General features: G+C 42.2%; 1 protein-coding gene across 2 annotated transcripts in view; it reads right to left on the bottom strand.

Moving 5' to 3' along the window:
- Positions 1-23,330, bottom strand: part of RIMS4 (regulating synaptic membrane exocytosis 4) — a 122,178-nt gene that overhangs the window by 17,576 nt on the left and 81,272 nt on the right. The window contains exon 2 of one of the 2 annotated variants that reach the window (XM_061631426.1): positions 15,172-15,313. In XM_061631426.1, the coding sequence (XP_061487410.1) occupies positions 15,172-15,313 (142 nt within the window). The remainder of the gene's footprint in view (positions 1-15,171; positions 15,314-23,330) is intronic. The other variant, XM_061631427.1, reaches the window with a different exon arrangement.

Below are 23,330 nucleotides of genomic sequence, written 5' to 3' on the forward strand. Positions count from 1 at the left end.
ACAGCAAGATGTGGATCACAAGTAACTGGCTTGTGATAAAATCAGTTTGAATCAGCAGCTGATATATTTCACATACTGAAATAAACCTAAAAGACAAAAATAAGCCATGCTTCATCTCTGGTACAGTGATTAATTTATCAGAGGTACTTGAACTGGTCATTTTCCACCTTAATCCTAGAAGTATATAGACATGCTGTAGTTAACTCATTAATGAATTAAAGTCCTTCTGGACATGGGATGTTTATGGAATACGGTTCTGCACGCTTCCATCATGTCTTTAATGCTATTTAACATTTATATGGGAACAGTAATTAGGGGATTTGGAGCAAGGTTCATCAGTGTGCAGATGACACCCAGCAATACTGTATCAACCAAGTCAGGTGTGGCTGTGTAGGTGCTAGACCTTCCTCTTTTAACAAGCCTTTTAAGTAGAGCCCTTAGTCCAGTCAGCATCTGTGTTGGGGTTGTTTTAAAGGTGTTTTTAAAGATATCTTTTAATGTTTTTTTTTTTTAAATTAAAAGATTTCTTTGATTTTTTAAAAATATGTTTTGCAGATCTTTTTAGTGTTTTGTCATTTGTTTGCCGCCCTGGGCTCCTTTTGGGAGGAGGGGTGGGCTATAAATTTAATAAATAATAATGATGACGATGATGACGACGATGATGATAAAGATAATAATAATAGACCAGTGCTGCCTTCGATACAGAGATGGGCTGGATGAAACTGAATTCCAACAAGATGGTTACTTGTTCCGGACAAGTTTGCACTCCCTCTGAAGGAACAGATAGGTAGCCTGGGGCTTTTCCTGGAACCAGCATTCACACTTTATGAAAAAATATGTGAATTAAAACATAGCTATCCTTTGAAATTCACACATATCCAATAGTGTGATGCAGTTCTCCAACCAAACAAAGTTTACAAGAAGTGCATATATTAGACCTTCCTCTTTCAACAAGCCTTTTAAGTAGAGACCTTATCCCAGTCTTTTGGAATTGCTTTTTAATATATTTTTAAAGTTTTTTTAAAACAAGATGTTTTGTTTTTAAGATGTTTCTAACATGGTTTCTTTTAAAGATGTTTCTAGCATTTTGTCTCTTGTTTGCTGCCTTAGGCTCCTTCTGCGAGGTAGGACATGATAGAAATTTAATAAACAATAACAATGGAGGGAAATGTGCATAAAATGAATATATTATTGAAAATAACATATAAAATGGTACATTTTATTGTTTCATATTCAGGAAAATTGCTTGCAAAAATATGTACAATAGTCAAAACTACATGCAAAAATGTGTTTATCAGGAGAAAATTGCACTAAAATGCTGATGAATTTTTATGAGGATTTAAAAATAAAACAACTTGCAAATTGCTGCAGAAATGCAGAGAACTGAAGGCTGAAAATATGCGAAGTGAGAGAACTGAAACTGACATATCCTTACATCCCTGTTTGGAAAGGACAAACAAGTCAGTGAATGGAGAGGTATTTGATACTACGGCAGAGAAGGGCTGTTCCCTTTTTACACAAAATATCAATAGGCAGCACACTGCATTATTTCTACCAAACCTGGAAGTGTCTGCACTCTTCATACAACCAAGTCCAGGGGACAAAACTACTGCTAGGCTCAATAAGCTGCCTCTTGGCCATTGGTTTTTTTAAAAAAGTGATAACCAATCTCTCTTCTTTTATGACCTTTGCCTCCTAGTCATTATAATTAATGATGCACTTGTTACAGCAGCATGTTAATGATTTTAATAAAATTAGATCAGATGGCCTTTTGAAACAGTACTTGACCCCTCCTCTGAACTTTATACATATGGGTGAATCTGCCCCAGGCAGCAGCTGACAGAGCAAATGTGCCCTGTATCACCAGGTCTGAACAAAGTCAGTAGAGGTCAGGGACTGCTGCCACACCACTGTAGTCAACAGAGAGCTGTGAGCTATGAGATGTGAGCAGAATGGAGAGAAGTGGTTCAACACCTTGGATAGCTCATTGAAAGTTTGAACTAAAACACAGAGTGAATTCCACTGCCCCACTGACATGCAGCCACCAGCTGCCACTGATGGAGAAACAACTCCTACTCATTCAGAACTATAGAGCTTAGTGGGTATTAGTTTACACAGTTTTTGAACCATGCTTCTGCACCATGCAACCACACAGGCATGGATCCAGAGATCCCATGATTAGGACTCCACTCATAGGATGCTCTCCCTGGCAGAAGGGGATTTTTGCCAATTCCCATTTTCCCCTGCAATCCCCTCTGCCCAGTAGTGGCTGATGCCCATTAGGATTGGTTTGGTAAAGGCAGGGAGACAGGTACAGCCAACTAATTCTAGTTTTGTCCCATTTTTGCAATCTTAAATTCAGTTCTTCATTTTTCTGTATGTTATGAAAATTTTTCAGAATTTTGGTGTGAATTTCTCATAATAAACCCATTTGTATGCAGTTTTGATTAATGTACATTATTTTGTAATATAATGCATTTTGTGTGCTATTTTCATGAATATATTCACTTTTATGCACATGTTCTCCTAAAATATGCATTCTGTCAACATTGGTTGAAGAATTGCATCACAGAATTCAGATAAGTATGGATTTTGAAGGACAGCTGTGTTTGGGTTCTCATATTGTTTGATAGATTCAGGTTTAAATGCAAACTGAATTGAATTCCTCCCCCATTGCTAATGTCCACCCAGATGAGCCACTGCCTAGGAGTACATGCTCAGCCCAGGAATTTGTGATCAGTACGAGAACCTAGCTCACAGGTCCTTTCAAGCAAAAATACATTCTTGGTTTGTCATATAACAGCTTTCTGTTATATCAGCCTAACTTTTGGGGAGGGGTGGGAGAAAGCTTTTTAGTTGTTGCAGCTGTGCTGGCTGGTACCCATTGGGACTGGTAGGGCAGAAAGCAAGGAGACCAACAGTATGTGGAATCAGAGTCAACAGGCAGAATCAACTAATCCAAGTTTTGTGCCCATCCTCCTTCCTGCTGAGTTCTATAAGGAGGAACAGCTCTAAGAAGGAGGAAGCTGATAGGCAGTGCCAACCACTGGACTGCTCTAAGTAAGCAGGCAGGCAGGTGTGAGCTGGCTGAGAACATATTGAGGTTGGTGGGGCAGTGCCCCATTTGTCCAAATGGACCAACCTCTGCTGTTCCCATTGATTGGGTTTCTGGGAGTAAGAAACCCTTGCTGATCTAAAGCAATTCACCCAGAGATAAACCACTTGACACCAAGTAACATTCTGCTCATCCCTGATGAAATTCTAAAATAAATATACAAAGGAGGGGTGAGGAACATGTGGCCCTCCAGAGGTTGCCAGATTCCAACTCCCATAATCCCTGGTCATTGACCATGTTTGTTTGGGCTGATGGGAGTTGGAGTCCAACAACATTTGGAGGGCCACATATTCCTCACCCGTGTCCTAAAGCATCTATCAACAAATATCAATAAACATAAGAAGAACCGGCTGGATCAGGTCAATGGCCCATCTAGCCAAGCATCCTGTTCTCACAGTGGCCAACCAGATGCCTATGGGAAGCCTGCAAGCAGAACCTGAGCACAACAGTGTCCTCCCCTCCTGTGGTTTCCAGCAACTGATATAAAAAACATTTAAAGAATATTAAAAGGAATATTAAAAGGGAAAAGACCACATAGCAGCAGGTGGAAATAACACCATCAGCAGCAAAGGTAATAAAAGATGAAAGTCTATGCAGTCTGGTACACAATAACGCTACTGAGTCAGTCATCTCTTTCACACTTATCTACTGGCTAATCCAGCCTTGGTCATCCTATTTTTCTTTTATTACTTAAACCTGACATATTATACCAGACCATACTCTCTGCCTCTCACCAGCATGTATATCACACTAATTACATGTTTAAAGGGATCACCCCATGTTGCATTGCCAGACTCACTATTCTGCCCCCACCTCCTTATGATTTACCCACATTCTTGACCTGTTTTTAAAATTCTGTTTTGCTAAGCGACAGTAGCTCGAACAGCCTAATGAACAAAACTGCTTACAGCAAGGAATGCTTTGAAGAATATCCCAAGTGGGAGCCATTCCCCTCCAACCTGCCAAATGTGACACATTAGTATGTGGAAGGCATCTTCATGCAGCTACATTTAGGCAACAGTATCATTAATTTCTTTTTTTGTCCATGTGGAATTTGTGACCTCTTTTAAAATCTATTTTTAAAGCGGTTCTGAGATCTTGCTCGCCAAGTGCTGCTTCAGAGTGCGAAGCCAAGGCTTTCATCTTACCAAAAACTTAAGATCTCATGGCTCTATCTTTCCAGCTTTCCAAGCTCTCTAGCCCCAAAGAGCTATTGCTCCACATCTTCTAGCAATTAACCTGGCTAAAGTGAAGGGAGAACCTTCCCTTCAGTCACCTACTTATGCTCACTGGGCAAGGGAAGTTCTGCAGCTTAGAGCAACCTTTCTCAACCTTTGGATCCCCAGATGTTGCTGGACTACAACTCCCATCAACCCCAATGAGCATGGCTAGTGGCCGGGAATTAGTAGTGGCTAGCATGGCTAGTGGCCGGAACTGTAGTCTATTTAATTTTGGGAATTGTATTATTTTATTGATGTATTATGTTCTATTGATGTATTGTTATATTCATGTTTTCTTTGTAAGCCGCCTTGAGGGCCTTTTGGCGATAAGGCGGGGTATAAATTTAATAAATAAATAATAAATATAGCAACATCCTGGGATCCAAAGTCTGGGAATGGCTGGCTTAGAGGTAGCATACCCAGTGGAGACTGGTGGCTGATGTCAGTAGGGCAGTGAATCCACTCTGGGTTTTAGTCCAAACTTTCAAGGAGCTGTCCTTGAAAGTTCAGACTAAAACATGGAGCGGATTCACTGCCCCACTGACATCAGAGCCACCAGTCTCCACTGAGCATACCTGCTTCATATGCATGAATCCATATTCAGTCTCTGGCACTTTCAGCTGAAAGAATCACAGGATATCTACTTGGAGAGCACTGCCAGTCGGACAGGACAGCACCGGACTAGATGCCCCAGTGTTCTGATTCACAATAAGACACCTTCAGTGGGCATTTCCAGAAACATGGGCACATGCAGACAGTAATTGTCTATGCTTCTTCTTGTATCATCTTAGCCTGGTTCTTACCTTGTGAACAGAAGGCCCTGTGCTCTGTCTGTGCTACTATGAGGACAGTCAGGGGTGCCTCCAGACTATTGCCTCTTTGGAGGAAGCCATGGCTGTAAAAGTGGTATAATACAGCTTTAAATGCATGGAGTGGATGTGACCCTTCTTACAGATGGATTCAAAAGGTCACCATCAATAGGAGGGAGAACTGAACTGAGGAGATGAAGAAGGTATCTTGGAAGCAGATCTGCAGCAGGATCATTACCAAGGACAATGTTTATCATTTTCAAATTTTGCTGTGGAGTCTATAAATCTGCTGATCAGCTCTTACCTGGAGAGCTGTAAATGGTGAATCAAATATAGCACACCATGTGTGCATCAGAGGAGAGATTCACAATAGATCTCTTACCCCAGCAGGCTGAGGACTTTTGCTAGAGGGTATTGTTTGTAAATAAAGTACTAATGATGAGAAGGGTCTGAGGCCTCTATGGAACAAGTTGCCATTCACCTGCCTGGAGTTGCTCAAAAGCTGACACTTTCAAAATGTGTTGGCATCGAGTTACCTGATCGATCATCTAACAGAATAAATGGAACAAGTAATCTTTCACAATTGGATTAATGGGCTTTTTCTTCATTACTTCTACTCCTTAAAGTGGATTAGCCTTGTTTCTGACGTTATCTAATATAGACAGTTAGATGTACTCCCAGTGTCCTCTCAGCAGTGAAGTGGAACAGTTTTCAGCAATATCCTTCTTCCTTTCAGGTGTTCCTGAGCCATTTTATCACTAACTTTTTCTAAACTACGCTATGCCGTAGTTCAGATTGCCAGTGGCCACATTTGCGTGTAATGAATGGAGATGCTGAGGATTGAACCTAGGACCTTCTGCAAGCAAAGCAGATGTTTTACCACTGAGCTATGACCCTTCCTTCCAAGGTTTCTTCTTGATTTCCCACTCACGCTTTCTGATCTGTCATCAGAAATGGCAATACCCATAAATCAGTGGGAGAACATTTCAGCCTCCTAGGATACTCTGTAACTGACTTTAAGGTGAGCACCACTTATCTGTGGGACTCTCCTGGTTACTGTCAAGGAGGACAGGACAAAGCACAGGCCATTCCAATACAAGTAGAAAAAAAGAAACAAAAGGCAATAGCGACTAACGACAGAAAGGACACTCCAGTGGCAGTGACCTGCAAGGTGTGTGCAATGTTTGTTTTCTTGCCTGAGAACAACATGGTGTGCATGTGTAACAACTGAAAGCTAGTGGCACTGTTGGAAGAAAAAGTGAGAGACCTGGAATGGCAGATGGCCACACTCAAGAGTATAAGAGAAGATGAAGAGTTCTTGGACAGATCGCTGGAACAACAACAGCAAAGAGAAGTACAGGAGGTGGAAGAACAGCAGCATGTTGAAGCAGAAGAGGAGAGTGTCTGTTATGGAAATATGTACATATATGCAGAGATACTCAGCAGTCTGAGCTGTGTGTGCCAGTGTGTGTATTCACCTTAGTAGCAGGCTTTTACCCTGCATTTAGATCACTGAGACTTAAGACTTAGTAAAATAAGAAAAACTACTTTATTTCTAAAAATACATAGTAGATAGGAAAGGCATACCTAGTTCTAACTAACTAACTAACTAACTAAGTTGGAAGTGCAATGCCCAGACTTGGGTATTGCCCTCATGGCTCAGGAGAGAGAGCAAAGACAGAGATGTCTTCTCTCTCCTTGGACAGTTGAAGAAGAAGACAAAGGAAGGAGGGTCAGGTCAGCTTCCCTGAGCATATCCGTTCACAACAGATAGAAGTTAGGTAGAGAAGAGCACAAGTAAAGGTAGGTGAGCCTAGCCAGCTGGAGGACCCTAACTCTATCTTCCTTCTGGAATACAAACAAAAGAATCCAAGCAGGAGTTGCTCTTGCCCCACTTCCAATACCTCTTTCTCAACAAGTGTTTGGTTCAGCCGAAGAGGTTTATCTTGTCTCACAGCTTGCAGTATCTGACTTTGCCCAACGCATTTGAAAATAAATGGGGCAAGGAATAAAAGGAATATGATGGTTGGAGTCTATTATCAACCACCCAATCATTTGAAAAGCAAATTGCCAACGTTTTGAGGAGGCATGATGTAATGATAATGGGGGAGGGTAAATACAACTGGATAGGTATAACTGAAATTTGGTAGGATGAATTCCATGACTGGAATACAGCAATTGAAAGATATAACATGATCAAAAAGAACAGAAGGAATAGAAAGGGAGGCAGAGTCACACTATGTGTTAAAAATATATATCCCTCCCTGCAGAGAAATACAGGAGGATGAGCTTGGTAGCCCCTCCGAGAGTATCTGGCTCAGCCATACTACATGCAAGAAAGATCTCGGAATTGTTGTTGATCACAAGTTGAATATGAGCCAACAGTGTGATGTGGTACAAAAAAGGCAAATGCTATTTTAGGCTGCATTAACAGAAGTATAGTTTTCAAATTGCGTGAAGTATTAGTTCCTCTCTATTCGGCACTGGTTAGGCCTCATATTGAATACCGCATCCAGTTCTGGGCACTGTACTTTAAGAAGGATGGAGACAAACCGGAACAGGTTCAGAGGAGGGCAACAAGAATGATCAGAGGACTGGAAGCAAAGCTCTGCAAGGACAGAATGAAAAAACTGGGCATGTTGAGCCTTGAGAAAAGAAAACTGAGGTGAGATATGATAGTACTCTTCAAGTACTTGAAAAGTTACCACACAGAGGAGAGCCAGGATTTCTTCTTGATTCTTCTTGAGTGCAGGGCATGGAATAATGGGCTGAAGTTACAGGAAGCCAGATTTCAACTGAACATCAGGGAAAACTTCCTGACTGTTAGAGCGGTACGACAATGGAGCCAATTACCTAGGGAGGTGGTGGGCTCTCCAACACTGGAGGCATTCAAGAGGCAGCTGGAAAGGCACCCGTCAGGTATGCTTTAAGTTGGATTCCTGCACTCAGCAGGGGGTTGGACTCCAAGGCGATATAGGCTCCTTCCAACTCTTATTATTCTATAACTCATTCTGGAACCGGGCATTTCAAAAGAAGAAAACAATGTGAAACAGCTGAATTACAATTAATGAAGAAGTTCTATGCAATCAATTGTGAGTTAAATTGGGATAAAGGATTTTTATCACACTACATATGTTAATTAGCTTACCAATGCCAGGATGGCTGTGACATTTGTGGCTGCTGGTTCCCTGCCTCACTACAAGTGTTAATACATCCATTTCAGCAATGATCACCAGTCTGCTGCTGTAAAAGGTTAATGTTGTGCCTATTTAATGTATATCTAATTGTCATCTAATGTAGTTTTGGCATCCTCATTGCCATTCGGCCGCCAACTAAAATTTCACTTCATGCTTTTGACAAAGTGGGCTTGAGCCTACAAACATTTATGCCATTATATATGTATTAGTCTTTAAGGTTCTGTAAGGCTCTTTGATTGTTTTCACTTATGCTTTGCTTGGAAAAAATAAGTCAGGAGCGGCGAGTTGCATCTAATGCTAAGCCAGTCACTCCTTGCCCATTGTATGAAGGGAGGAGCAATGCATGCACTGCTAGAGCTGTATGCATCAGCATGCAGCTTCAGGCACAAGCTCATTTCTCTAACTATGTTATATGGCCAGTGTTATGTCCAAATGCAGTCAGTGGCATTCAGGTTGGGAGCCCAACAGCGTCCCTGCACATTCTTGTAGGTAAATGAGTGGAGGGCTGACAACTGCCTGATGAACTGGGTCTATGCCTAAACCAGTGGCTCTCCAGATCCCATCAGCCCCAGCAAGCATGGCCCATGGTGAGGACTGCTAGGAAGTTGTGGTCCAGCAGTTTGGTTTCAAAACCATTTGCGCCTGCTCAAAACGATCCAGAAACTAAACCTTAAAATGTTTAGTTGTTTGTTTGCGACATCACATCCCCAGGAAGAATTCTGTCCAAGAAAGGCTTCTATGTGGAGGCATGAAGGGCCCAGCTAGATGGGATGCAAAATGATATAGATCTATGGGGGTGTCTGTTGGAACTGGTAGGATGGAAGGCAGGGAAGCCGACAGTAGTGGAGCCAGAGCGGATGACAGGCAGATCCAACAAAGGCTCCATTTGCACTATATATTTAAAGCAGTATTACACGAAAGACTGCGGGGAACTGTAGTGTGTTTAGGGTTCTGAGAGTTGCTAGGAGACCCCTATTCCCCTCACAGAGCTACAAGTCGCAGTTTCCTGGGAATAGTAGCTGGGGTAAGCTGTACTGGAGAGTGGGAAAGGAGAAAGTTGTCACATTTCCTTCCCTCCCTCCTGAAACAACCTTGAATAGAATAAGGAAGGAACCGCTTTTAACCTGTAAAAATCATCCCCCCTTCACAATAAAACTGTGAGGGGCTTGAGCAGTTAGTAACTCATCTTTCACTGCCCCCTCCAGCTTCAGGTGCCCCCACCTCTTAACTGCCACCTGAAAGGTCATGTTCCGGTCCAATGCTAGATCCCACAGAGAAGGCAGCAAGGCTAGCCAAAGGTTGCCAGAGCATGGCTTGCTTTAAGTGAGGCCTCTTAAACCTCTGTTGCCAGACTGCCTCCTCTAGGCTCTCCCCTTGTAGATAACTTCAGTGCCTTAAAGAGACAATCCTGAATCTGAAGTGGCTCCCCATCCTGAATCCCTGCAGCCTTGGCATGGTATTCAATGCTAGACCTACTCAGAGTTGACCCACTGAAAAAAAAAGGCATGAGTAACTTAGGTTCATTAATATCAACGGGTCTACTCTGAGTAAGACTTAGCTGAATACAACCTTCTGACTCCATGCCCAGATAAGTGCTAGATTCAGGGGTCATGACATGAACACTCTCCATGCTGGAAGCTCACTAGTCATGGCCAACCTGTTTCTGAGGTTTTTAATATTTTCTTTTTCTCATTCTTTACAGATTTATAGACTACTGCAGGCAGTCCCCATGTGTGTGTACACCACTGCCTTATATTTGGGTGGTCCCTTTAGCTTCCAGACTAAGTCACTCAACCATTTGGGTTTGCTCTTAGAGGGATCAGCTCTAGGTCTCACAGGCAGGCACATAGCAAACAGTGCTGCAGGTGGCTCTATAGTCTCCCATGCTGTATTTTAGAGTGGAGCAGGGAAACATGCTCACATGATGCCATGATGATCCCAGCCTCTAGGGAAGTGGCAAGAGAACATTTTGTTTTCAAGAGCTGAAATAAAACTGAAAGGGGAAAGGCACAGCAAATTGGCAATGTGTCCTTGCAGAACATGGTTCTGACTTCCATATCAAACAAGAGCATCCCCCTCTTGTTCCTCCTTGAAGTCACTGCCTGCTGTGCTATTTTAATGTAGAAAAGTCACCTTAGCATTCTGCAAACTAATCATCCCAGCGGCAGTCAGCAGAAAATAAGAAAGCCTTCAGCTGCCACACATTATGGACTGCAGCAGCCGACAATATTTTCTTCTGGGGCCATTTACCTGAATTCAGCTCTTCCAAGAAAAAAACAGTTGCTGGGGGGGGGAAGGGAAACAGTTACATAAAACATAATTAACCCTCCACATCTTGGTTACTGTACTATATAATACATGTAGGACATTGCTGGAATCAGTGGTAAGTTTCAGAATCTCTGTTGAATTGGCAAAATCCCTAAACAACAATGAATGTTTCCGAGTCTGAAGTAGCAGATTTTTTTTAATGCCAGAAAATAAGGATTGAGATATTAATGGAAAATCTGGTTAAAATACTTGCTGGAAGACTATAGGGCTGGGCAGGTACTATAACTATGACATATGCGAGAATATATTGAAGAATCCTACTGTTGACATAAAAAAATATTATGGCTTATGTGTGGGTTCAGGAGGCGTGTTCATGTAGTTCAGCAACCAGAGCCAAGAATCAGGCTGGTATGCCAATGCCTTAACCCAAACCAGAAACCTTTATGCCCACTATAACAAACCTAGAACATAGCTGACTGGTCACATCCACACTAGACAGTTAAAGCACTCTCATACCACTTTAATAGTGGTGTTAAAGTGTCCTTTAATAAGGGTCCTGGAAACTGTAGCTCTGGGAAGGATTACATTACAACTCTCATCACCCTTAGCAAAATAGTTTCCAGGATTCCTTCGGGGAAGCCATGACTGTTAAGTGATATGAGTGCTTTAAATATATGGTGTGGATGTGGTCAGTGAGTCAAACAATGAAAGATAAGAGACACATACCCAGAGAGATTCAGAGGGACATGAACTGAGTTTCTCAAGATACATCCACACTGATCGCAATATCTGACATCTTGCTTTCAATTAGACATTAAAAATGCATCTTACGTATGAACACAATGCCATGCTGAGATTGCTTGCAAACACAATGCATCGATTGGAACTAGCTTGTGAATTGGGCGGCTCTAATCTGAATCACAGGGCCCATCTGCATTATATGTTTAAAGCAGTATCATACCACTTTAAACAGTCATTGCTTCCCCCAAAGAATCCTGGGAAGTCTAGTTTGAAAAGGGTGCTGAGAGTTATTAGGAGACCCTGATTCCCCTCAGAGAGTTATAATTCACAGAGTGGTTTAACAGTCAATCCCTCTTCCTAGGTAACTCTGGAACTGTAGCTCTGTGAGGGGAATAGGGGTCTCCTAACAGCACCCTTCACAAACAACAGTTCCAGGATTATTTGGGGGAAGCCATAACTGTTTAAAGTGGAATAATAGTAGAATAAATGTATGGTGTGAATGTTGTCATACAGTCTCACCCCTTTCTTGTTCCGGTGTCCTGCAATGCATGTTCTCTGAATTCTGGGAATTGTAGCTCTGTGAGGGGAGTTGTTTGGATCTCCTAACAACTCCCAGCACTCTTAGTAGACTACAGTTTCCAGGCTTCTTTGGGGGAAACCATGACTGTTTAAAGCAGTATAATTTTAAAACAGATGGGACATATTCCAGTGTCCATCTGCACTGTACATTTAAAGCACTAATCTGGATTCACTCATGCTAGTTTCCTGCCAGCCATGATTTGCAAGTTGGAAGCCAGCCTCAGGACCATGCAAGACCCCTAGTTAGCACTTAACATGATTAGCATCAAAACAGAATAAGCCATGGTTACACTTGACAAAGGAAAGAGAGGGGGATATTCGTGACTGACAATAGAAGGAGGATGGGCACACATTCTTGAGGCTGGCTCTCCGATGCGGAATCCATGATTTGCAGGGAGCCATTTCTACACCTCCACCAGGTCCTGGATATGAGTCGGCATTCATGTCATGACAGCTTATCCCAAGGGCTAGGCTAACAACTGAAAGCAGGAAGAACAATTTGGTTTGTCACCGGCCTTCTTAGCCTGCTGTTCTCCTGGGGGACGTGCAAGCCTCCAAAATTGGAGGCTCATCAGAATGAACATGTAGGAACACAGCACCTGTATTTTTTCAGTGTCCACTTTGATGTCATTTGTGCTAGGTAAAAATCAGTGGAGTGAGTGAGTGAATTCCACCCAGAGCTTGGAAAAGTTACTTTTTTGAACTACAACTCCCACCAGCCCAATCCAGTGGCCATGCTGGCTGGGGCTGATGGGAGTTGTAGTTCAAAAAAGTAACTTTTCCAAGCTCTGATTCCACCTAAGATTTCTAGAGGTGTCACTAGAGAGTAATTTCCTGTGGCAGTTACCACAGGGAAAGGCATAGGAGTGGTGTGATGCTAGGCCATAAGGGAGGAATCCTTCCTGGGTGAGTAGTAGAGAAGGCCAGCAGCAGGCCAGAACCAGAAGACCTGTAAGACTGAGCCCCAGGAAGAACAAAAAGGTCTGCCAGAATGGGGCTGGAATTTGGAGGAGGTACTCAGGAGAAGCACAACTCAACCCCTATTCCCTTATCCCCATGTAAGAAAAAATGAAACACATCTATCATTCTGCTTGATCCCAGGGTAAGGAGATGCTGCAGGCAATAATTCATATGTAGTCCATCGTGCAATAATTCTCACATGTGGCCCCCAACTTTGTACACACATGCATTGGTCCTTGTAGGGGGCAGCAGCAGGGCCCCCAGCATACCACCTGCACCTGCACCAGGTGCCATAAACCCTCTGGGTGGCCCTGCAAAGCGGATCGCAGTGGGTGGGCACCTATTTATCCTAGGGCTGATCCTGCCTGGAGTTTGTACATTTGAAGCTTTATGTTTTTGTTTCGATAAAGAGTATAGTTGTATGCCACTAACTTTAATACATTCAGGATACTGAAATGGAGCAGGTTTTTACTAAGGTACTATACTGTATTTCTTTTGGAATTGTTCTGTTGCCCTCTCTCATGCTCATCTAATCAGTGCTGAAACATGAAAGCAGCCAGACTGTGCAGTGATGCTGCACAGATGATTCAAGTTATTTGTACATTGTTCCTGAGAGACTGAACTATATAAACTGAAAGGAAAGAATCGTTGTTGGCATGGAAAACAGATTCTATTCCTGCACAACCAAAAGAATCCACTTCAATTCTTAATTCTCTCGATTTTGTAATACTGACAAGGAACAAACTTGCATTACCACAACTGCATAGCAGAACTATTTCTATGGAGGCAGGTTTTTCATAGAAGACATAATCTATATTGCAATTGCAGAGTGGTAACAACAACAACAATAATGAATGATGGTACCTGACAGGACCTCTAGCTTTAAACCATCCTGTAAAGACATTATTGATGCACTTTATTGATATTGAATACCTTTTAGACTCTAAAATTTAGAGGACAACATTTCATAATTGCACAGGGAATTTTGTGCTGTTGTCAAACTTTTGGGCTTGAATCCAGAGCAAATAAGCTGCATATTGGTCCCACTGAAATCCATGGGACTTAAGTTAATCATTACTAATGTCTCACATTGATTTCAGTGAGACTGAAGTGCAACTGACTCAGGGCCTCCCCAGATGTGTTTTTATTGCACATTCATGATGATTTGTGTTCATTATGCTATCAGGGTGGTCATTCGCAATCCCACTTGCAATACTAATTGCACCTGCAGAAGTATTGAGGCTGTCATACTGCTTCATTTCCAGTTAGTGCATATCCTGTAATTTCCTGCTACAATCCTGTAACTTTTCATACAACAAATGTTCAGAATTTGTTTTTATTCTGCTTTTGTTGCTCTATAGCCCCTCTGGACAGCAATAATGTGATAGCATTGGGAAAACATCACAGACTAAGTAATAACGCAGAATAAATCCACCACTAACGCACTATTATTGTGTCAAGAACGTGTTACAGAATACTCCCGCAATATAACACCAGTTTGGAGGGGCTTTTGCTCTGGGTCCAACCCATTATTAGGAATATATGTTTTCCAGCTATTTAACCCCCAAACTACAGCATGCTTGGAAGGAAGTTACACAAAGGTGTATGGGCATCCACAGGAAGTTTTCCAGGGGGATAGGCAAAGTAAGACACTGAAAGGGCGAGCAGGTTAATTTCTCACAAAAAAGAGAGAGAAGAACAGTACATGTATATTTTACCTCATATCTTAGATTCTACAAACGCTAGAAACGTACTCTTTTTTAAAATGAATGCTGGAAATATGGGGACTATGTTGTTTGGGGGCTACCCCCTTGTCCCTCCCTGTGATTGCCCATACAAAGATGTCCACTCTGTCAATGTGGGTACAAATATGTAGAGGACATTGCCCATTATATTTTATAATGTCCTTGGCTGTACGACAATTGAAGATGGAGATTCTTGGGGTTTCTCATTCATACAAGAATTGGCTGGACAGTGGAAAAAAATAACATGCAGCTTGCTTGCCGATAACAGCATTCTTAATGGATAGGGTGGTCTTATTTGCTGTGGCTGCTACAAATCTGTGCTAAAAGCATTTGCTTGAGACAGGAGTTAATTAAATATTACTTAAAGAAAAAAGAAAATATAGGGTGGTATTCAATGTTAGTCCTACTCACAGTAGACCCTCTGAAATTAATGGGCATGGCTAACTTCATTAATTTCAATGGGTCTACTCTGAGTAGGACCTAGTTGACTACAACGCATACCTATTTGGGATTTTGTGGGTACTACTTGCTACTTACTTTCCTTCGGATCCATAGCTATTCATACTGTCCTCAATGGATTCATGGCTGGCTTGTCGGATTGTCCGGCTTGGCATTTCAACAGCCAGGCCAGTCTCTGTGCTCCGCTGGATAGCACCTTTGAGTTTCCGGCCATCTCCTTCTAAAAGCAAAGAGAAAGGGCATATGGGAGGATGAAAGAGAGAGGGGAAATAAAGGACAAGGAAAGTGATTAGGCGTTTAGATATGGAGTGAAGAATATACAGCAGTGAAAAGTGGCATACAAATACTCTACTTGTATTTGGGAATCTAGAAACCTGAAGCAGTCCACACTTTCAGGTGTGGCACGAAGAAGACCGACATCCTAGATGCCATTTTCCTTGTGGTGAAGCAGTTTTCTGAGTTTTTCCCCACGAGCATAGCTCAAAGGTTTGCTTGCTACTGCTAAAAATGTTTTATGGAGAGTCAGACCATTGGTTCATCAAGCTATATATTATCTACTTTAATTCTAACAGGAGAGGGGTTCAGGTAGCTCCTCTCGCATGTTCCAAGAAAGTACGGGGGGTATATGGTGCTGTGTGCTAGCATCATTCCCAACATGCCTAAGAGACCCACACACCATTCACAGGACTGAATATATATGCTCATAGAGCTTCTTCATGCAAGGGGATTGAGCCAGTATCCCCCTCACACAGAGCAGCTCTGAACATGCATACCAGTAAGTGCACAGAGCTCCTTCTCATCTATATCAAACTTTTGGATGACAGGGGTGTGTGACTACAAGGCATACTGGTAGTGATGGGATAATCCTAGCTGTGCAGCCCCCCTCGTATATTCTTGGAACACTTGTGTGTGTTGTCTGATTACTCACTAAATGATAGAGGCTCTCCAAGATCTGTGTACTACTGCCAGAGATCCTTGAACTGGATATGTTGGGGAATGAATCTAAGGCCTTGTGAATGCAAAGCACACAATCTGCTTCTGAGCTGTGGGCCTTCCTTACTTAGCAGACTGATTCACCAGAATAATTGGCTCTCCCATATTTTAGCATCCCTAAAGGACATTTCCAATCCAATATTCTAATAAAGCAGAAAGCTACCTAGATTCTCCAAATGTTTGTTCAATGGAAATTGAAAACGGCATCTGCATTGTTTTTTGGAACTCTTTCTCTGTGCTAGGTCCATTTAGGGGTGGATCTGACCATTCACCCCAAAAAATGTAATTTGTCTAAGTGTGAGTGAAGATGCCTCTTGGCCTAGCCGCACACTGGCATACCCAGTGATTGCATTCACAATGACAGGGCATCACTGACAACGTACCATCAAGAAGCAGAGATGAGGCTATTGCTACGGATGCAGATGGACAGGAGTGTATGGCAGGCTGGGTGTTGCCCTCACTCATCCAGAGAAAATCCCAACTGCAGGCATGGCAAGTACACTTCCACTCAAAATCAACATTGCCCAGTTCTAGTACCGGCTCCTTAAGCTGGTGTATCATCAGAGCAAATAACGGCACACACAGGAATGATAAACCTGGTTTATTTGTTGTTACAAAGTTATCCATTCTCAGGCATGGTTATCTGTAGATATCTAGGTGTAACCTTCATTCAGCAGGCTCATGGAAAGTTCAAACAAAAAATACCATTGCAAATGCTCAGAGAAGCGCAAAGGCATTTCTATCTTTTTTTTACACCAAAGGTGGTCAATATATTCCTGCAGCCATCCAAATTTTTGTCACCATGGTACATCACCAGATGTTGTATGGCTCCCAGCGATGTGCTTTTGATGATTTTCCCCCCTTTGAGGTTGTATAAACTAAATTTATAAGAGCGATATTAGGAACCCTGACATATGTCCCTAATTCAATTTTGCAGTTGGAGGTAGGCCAAATCTCTGTAGAGGCATGTGCACAGACATATAAGATAAACTTCTGACTAAAGCTGATTTTTTTCCAGTGGGATTAGCTCATTTGACTTTGACTGATCCTTTTCAGTCTAGATGGAAAAGAACATTGTCTGCATAATTGCTGAATCCAGGTTTTTCTACTGCCATTATTATGGCATTAGGCTATGTAGTAAAGTTAAAACTGTCTCCCAGTGAATTGTGGACATTGACCTAAAAAATCATTTGAGCTTGGCCGCACTTCACTCTAACTATGGAGATTATGCAAGAATATTCACAACAACAATTTATGTGCCAAATTTGTCAATCCCCAAGTATAGAAAAGTTTTCACGCTCGCTAGGCTTAATGTTTTACCTTCTGCGCTTTTAGAAGGCAGATTTAACAAGGTTCCAGTTCAACAGCACTTGTGCCCCTGTGACATGAGGGATGTGGAAACTATTGCTCATGTGCTGCTGTATTGTCCTTTTTATCAGGACTCCTGACTTGATCTGATCACCCCAATTCTTCAAAAAATCCCAGGGAGGTCTGATGCATTTTATTTAGAATATTTACTCTCAGATTGGAACCCGCAGGTCAAATACAGTGTGGCAAGATTTGGTGCATCGGCTGTTACCTGTTGGAGAGTGATGATGGAATAATAATAATAATAATAGCTAACCTTTTGGGGGCCTTTTGCCCACGGGGGTATTTATTTAACACCATTAGAGTCGTATTATTTGATGTTGCAGCTGTTTGTTTCTTTCTCTGTATAATGCTGATATGTTCTTATAGTTTTAATATTTCATGGTGCTGGTCTGTGACCATAATAAATGACTGATTGATTGGCATGGTTATCATAGCTAAGAGTCCACAGTCTCCGAAATCTTATGTATTGCTGCTGAATGCTGCTGCAATAAAAATTCACTCAAATATGAAATTTACTCAGCTTCTCACAGTCAAAGCCAGCAGATAGCCATGAATTTTATGAGACATGTGTTTGATGGTAAGACAGATTTTTAGTTTGCGTCAGTGGCAGACCCAGATATCACACCTAGACCCTAAGCCTAGTTCATACAAGCAACAGGTGAGGTGGCAAAACTGTTCCTGGACTGTAGCTCTATAGAAGAACATAGAGGTGCGGGAAAGCATGAATGCCTGCTTGTTATGAAAATAATAAATCCCTGCACAAATGTATCTGGAGAACCTTAGGCTAGCATTCCTTCTCCCTGGCATTATGGTTTTCTGTGTGCTGGGAGATGTTTTTATACAGAGGAGAATTCAGACCTACGGTATTCACACCTATAGTCTGGGAAGTGTACAGTCCAGAACTCCTTACCTGTGAATTGTTTTTTTAGGCCAGTTCTGGAAGTTGCAGTGTAAATTCTGACATCTGATATTCTTGATTGGTGTGTGAGAGAGAATGATCAGTTTGCACTGCAATAGCTGAATTTGCAAAGAAAATGTCCTACTGAAATGCATTCCAGTGGAATGAACAATTTTGATGACACAGATTCCCGCTCCTGACAAAGTAGCCTTCAAAAGACCATCCTCTTAAATTAACAGTTTCTATTTTCATCATCTGCTCTCACATTCCATGTTTCCAAGAATAAATTATGTTATATAATGAATATATAATAAGTACCATTAAGGCTAATTGCTTTGGCTTACGTCAGGAAGCTAAGAAGTTTCAGCTGACATGCAATACTTAAACCACAATGCTGACAAAGGGCTGCAAAATTCTAATTAATGAATCAAGATACCGAACTCTCTTCAAAATGTGCCCTGATGTTGGAATGTTATTCTTGTGTTTGTGCTCTCTCTCTCTCTCTCTCTCTGGCAAGGGACAGATGCCTGCTGTACACACGTCCCTCCAGGTGACAGACGACTGCCTTCCCAGACTGCATTTTTTTTAACCTTGATATTACAGTATATGTACTGGTATCCTGGCTACTGGACCATTGCAAGACCACGAAGGCATAAGAGGGTTAGATCTTCTGCCCAAAAGAGTCTATTGCCAAATCTCCCTCCACTCTTTTCCTATGTGTAATATAGCTAGAGGAAGAAAAATTCTCGTTACCCTCATGAATTCTGTGATCACCTCCCTCCTTTGCCTTACAGAGTGGAGAAACACTTAAGCAGGGGTGTAGTCATCTAGGGTTTCAGGGAGGTCTTGGACCCCTTACCATTTTGGGAATAGGGTCCCAGCAGGGTCCCTATGTCTCCAGCATCCTATGAGCCAAATCAGCAGGAAAGGGGAGTGTGTTGGCCACTGAGAAGAGTCTTCTAACACACTTCTTTGTCCTTTCTTGCTGATTGCAGCCAATAAGAATGAAAGGAGATGAGTCAGCCACTGAGAGGACTCTTTTCAGTAGCTAACACTTTCCCCTTTCATGCTTATTAGCTCCTAGGGATGTCTGTTGTTGTGGGAGAAGGCATTAATAAGGATCTCAAAATGAGGATCTCAAGTGTGTATATGGCTGTGACTATCATGAAGGGACCCTGCACTTCTCAATTTGTCACTATGCTACTACACCTGAGAAAGGCAGAAAAGGCCGCCAACATGAACGGCTTTAAAAGAGGATTAGGCAAATTCATGAAGGATAAGGCTATAAATGGCTACTAGTTACGATGGCTATGTTCTACCTCAACTGTTGGAGGCACTATGCCTCTGAATACTAGTCACTGGGAATCGCCCATGTGGAGGGTGCTGTTTCAGTCAGGTCCTGCTTGTGAACTTCCCAAAAGCATCTGGTTGGCCACTGTGAGAAGAGCAAGCAGGCCTAAATTCATCTTTGGCCTCATCCAACAGAGTTTTTCTTGTGTTCTTATGAGGGAAGAATGAATGAAGTGTGCACTTGTCTGTCTCTAGAGGTCCTCTCCTGTCCTTCCAAAGCAATAATGGTTCATAAAGTGGAGAGGTGTGTGTGAGAGAGAGCAAGTGAGTGAGAAGATGAGAGAGCAATTACATTATTTTTCATGCATCTTCTCTCTCTCCTCCCCACTCCTGCCCCACCAGCAGGCACACCAGGAAGGAGGGAGGGTGGGTTGGCAACTGGATGGCGTGAATGCACCTCCCAGAGGGCTGCACTTTGACCTTGGTTTGACGCACTGTCGTCACATGCTAATGTGCAGATTGCTCAAATGCTGATCATTCCCAGGACATAATCCAGTGAAGGCACATGATGCAGTAGCTTTGTTGAAGCTAAGCAGATCAGGGTCTAGCTAGCACCTGGATGGGAGACCACTTAGGAATCCTATGTGCAATACCTGAATTCCACAGGAGAAAAATGAAATAAATAAATAGTATAACACTGGATGGTATGTCAAATTGTATCTCTATAGATATCCAAAATATGCTAAAATCCCCAGAAACAAGATATCCACATCATACTTTCCTAACCTTACTTAGGTGTTCCACAAACAGAGGCCTTCCCAGATAGTTACCTAAAATGTGAAGTAATTAAAACGATATATTACAAAAAGTGTGCAGTTATTGCTGTTGTTATTCACATGTGGCATGGAATCCAGGCATTTTCCCTAAGGCAGCTTTTCCTCTGATGGGGTATCCGTATGCCCAGCACCCAAATCGCAAGACTGCATTGCTGGGAAACTGCAGTCCTGATTGTCCCCTCAGTCACTCTGGAGCCTCCTTTGCTCTTGCAGTTGCTGTGTGGAGTGCAGTGGTGAAAAGCGTCACCGGCACTCATTTGACAGTGGCTACATTACCACTAGCATCACATCATCTCCCCCCTCTTACCCTCTCTTGCACTGATGCCAATTCTCAATCCATGCGAGGTGCAGATGATGTTAGGAGTGCTGTGCAAACCCAGAGGTAGCATCTGTGTTCACACATTGCCTCCCACGTTATCAGTAGCATGTATGTTTGCAGAACCTAAAGGCGTGACTCGGGCTCAGCTGTTGCTAATGCACTTCTCATTTTGCCTTTGCTCTTCCCTCACCCTCAGCCAGATGGGAAGCACAGAAGGGTAGAGTGCTATGGAGGAACTGCTGAAGATCACTCCCAGCTTTCTTTTAATCACAGTGCACCACAATTACATAAATGTCCATTTCAGATACACAGTACCAAAGTGTTCTTTATTTTTTGGAAATCTTATCAGCCAACACCTCAATCAGAGCGGATGGAACTTCCTCAGCCATTTCTAAGAGGGCATTTTGAGATGGCTTCTTAACACTAGCCATCTCAAAACTGGCCGTGGGTAGATTTGTAGTGGTGTCCATGTCACCTCAGCTGTCTGCTTGAATTGGTGTTTTGTGAGATGGATGGATATGAATGGAAAGGCAAAGCCAGCTTGCAAAGTGCTTTTTCTATCAAGCCATCGTGCCCAGTGGTAAAAACAAATCCCAAAACCAGCTAAAAGATGGTTATTTACAGATGAACACTCTAATACTTTCTGAACTTCCTGCTGGGAAAAGATTTTTCATATTCCAGGGTTCCTATTCTTCATTTGCTCCTTTATTTTGAACACTGTGACCAGGATTTTCTGGGACATATACAACCTCATGGGGCTCATGTTAGAGATCAGCAGTGATGGGGGGGAGGGTTGGTGCAGCATTAACTGACAATATATGCTCAATGTACTCAGTGCTTGCAATCTAATACATGGCACAGAATTTGGCACTTCAAAAATCTCAGCTTTCCTCCTTCCTTTTAAAAACCAAGCTTCTAGGCTCATGCTTGTAATGAAAGGAGATAGAAATGATGGCAGTTTCTGACAAATATCAGAAACCAGAGAGGAATAGGAAGCGTTTCCAAAGGTGAAGAGATGGAGCATGTGTGGGGTTTAAAGTTCTTTTCTCCATTCCCAACTGGTCCCTACTCAACATGTTGATGGATCGCCATTCATATTTCAGGAATTCTGTGACAGTGGCAGCTGGTGGTTCTATGTCAGTGGGGCAGTGGAATCCACTCTGGGTTTTAGTCTGAACTTTCAAGGAGTGTGTCCACTGACATGGAGCCACCAACGGCTACTGGTGCATAATAAGCTTATTATGGGTTATATCCAATGAAGTTCTACTCAGAGTAGACCCATTGAAATTAATGAACCTAAGTGAGTCACATCATAAGAACATAAGAACATAAGAAGAGCCTGCTGGATCAGGCCAGTGGCCCATCTAGTCCAGCATCCTGTTCTCACAGTGGCCAACCAGGTGCCTGGGGGAAGCCCGCAAGCAGGACCCGAGTGCAAGAACATCCATTAATTTAAATGGGTCTACTCTGAGTAGAACTAATGTTGGATACAGCCCAAAGGACAGAGTGTGCTTAAATTTATATAACTATATCTATAGCTACTGTATATCTCTATATACCCAAATGGGTGCAGAGGCTTCAGGGGGCAAAAAAAGTGCAAAGTATATATTTTTTTAATCCTCATCATCCTAAAAAAGAGCAAATTGTTTTGAAAAAATAAAATGCATTGTGTCATTTTGTTTGTCATTTCCTCTCTGAAATCAGGAATAGCTGTAGAGGAAATTAATGACTGGTTTTTCAGCTTCACTTTTAATAATTAAAATCATGCACCTACAGAAAACCATGAATGCTTACACTATGGTCATGTCCTTGTTTTGTCCGCTAATGCACCTGAAGGAACTAACTGTCATTTACTTTGTCAGGCTAAATAAGCTATTTAGTTATTTATTAAATTTTATATACCATTTGATTGTAAACAAAACTAAGTGGTTTACAAAAGATATTAAAATTATCAGTAAAAGTATTAAAGGAAGTAATGAAAACATTTTTAAAACAAAAAAAAGCAACAAACAAAAATATTAAAATACATCAGTATCTATGCATCTGGATAGGCTTGCCTAAACAAAAATGTTTTAAGCAGGTGCCTAAAAGAATACAGCAAAGGTGCCTGCCTGATGTTAATAGGCAGGGAGTTCCAAAGAATATGTGCTGCCACATGAAAAGAATGATTTCTTTCAAGTGCAGAATGGAAATTATGTGGCGCCTGTAACAGTGCCTGTTCTGCAGATCAAAGTGCTTGAGTGGACACATCTAGGGTAAGGTGGTCCCATAAGTAAACTGGTCCCGAGCTGTGAAGAGCTTTATATACAAATAGTAACACCTTGAACTTGGCCCAGTAGCAAATTGGCAACCAGTGCAGATCACTGAGCAGAGGTCTTATATGCTGACAAGGTCTCAGTCCTCTCAGCAATCTGGCTGCAGCATTCTGCACAAACTGCAGTTTCTGAGTCAAGTGCAAGGGAAGCTCCACATAGAGTGCATTGCAGTAATCCAGTCTTGAAGCCACCAATACTTGAACTACTGTGGTCAG

This window comes from Rhineura floridana, chromosome 6, assembly GCF_030035675.1.
Source record: "Rhineura floridana isolate rRhiFlo1 chromosome 6, rRhiFlo1.hap2, whole genome shotgun sequence".
Classification (NCBI taxonomy): Eukaryota; Metazoa; Chordata; class Lepidosauria; order Squamata; family Rhineuridae; genus Rhineura; species Rhineura floridana.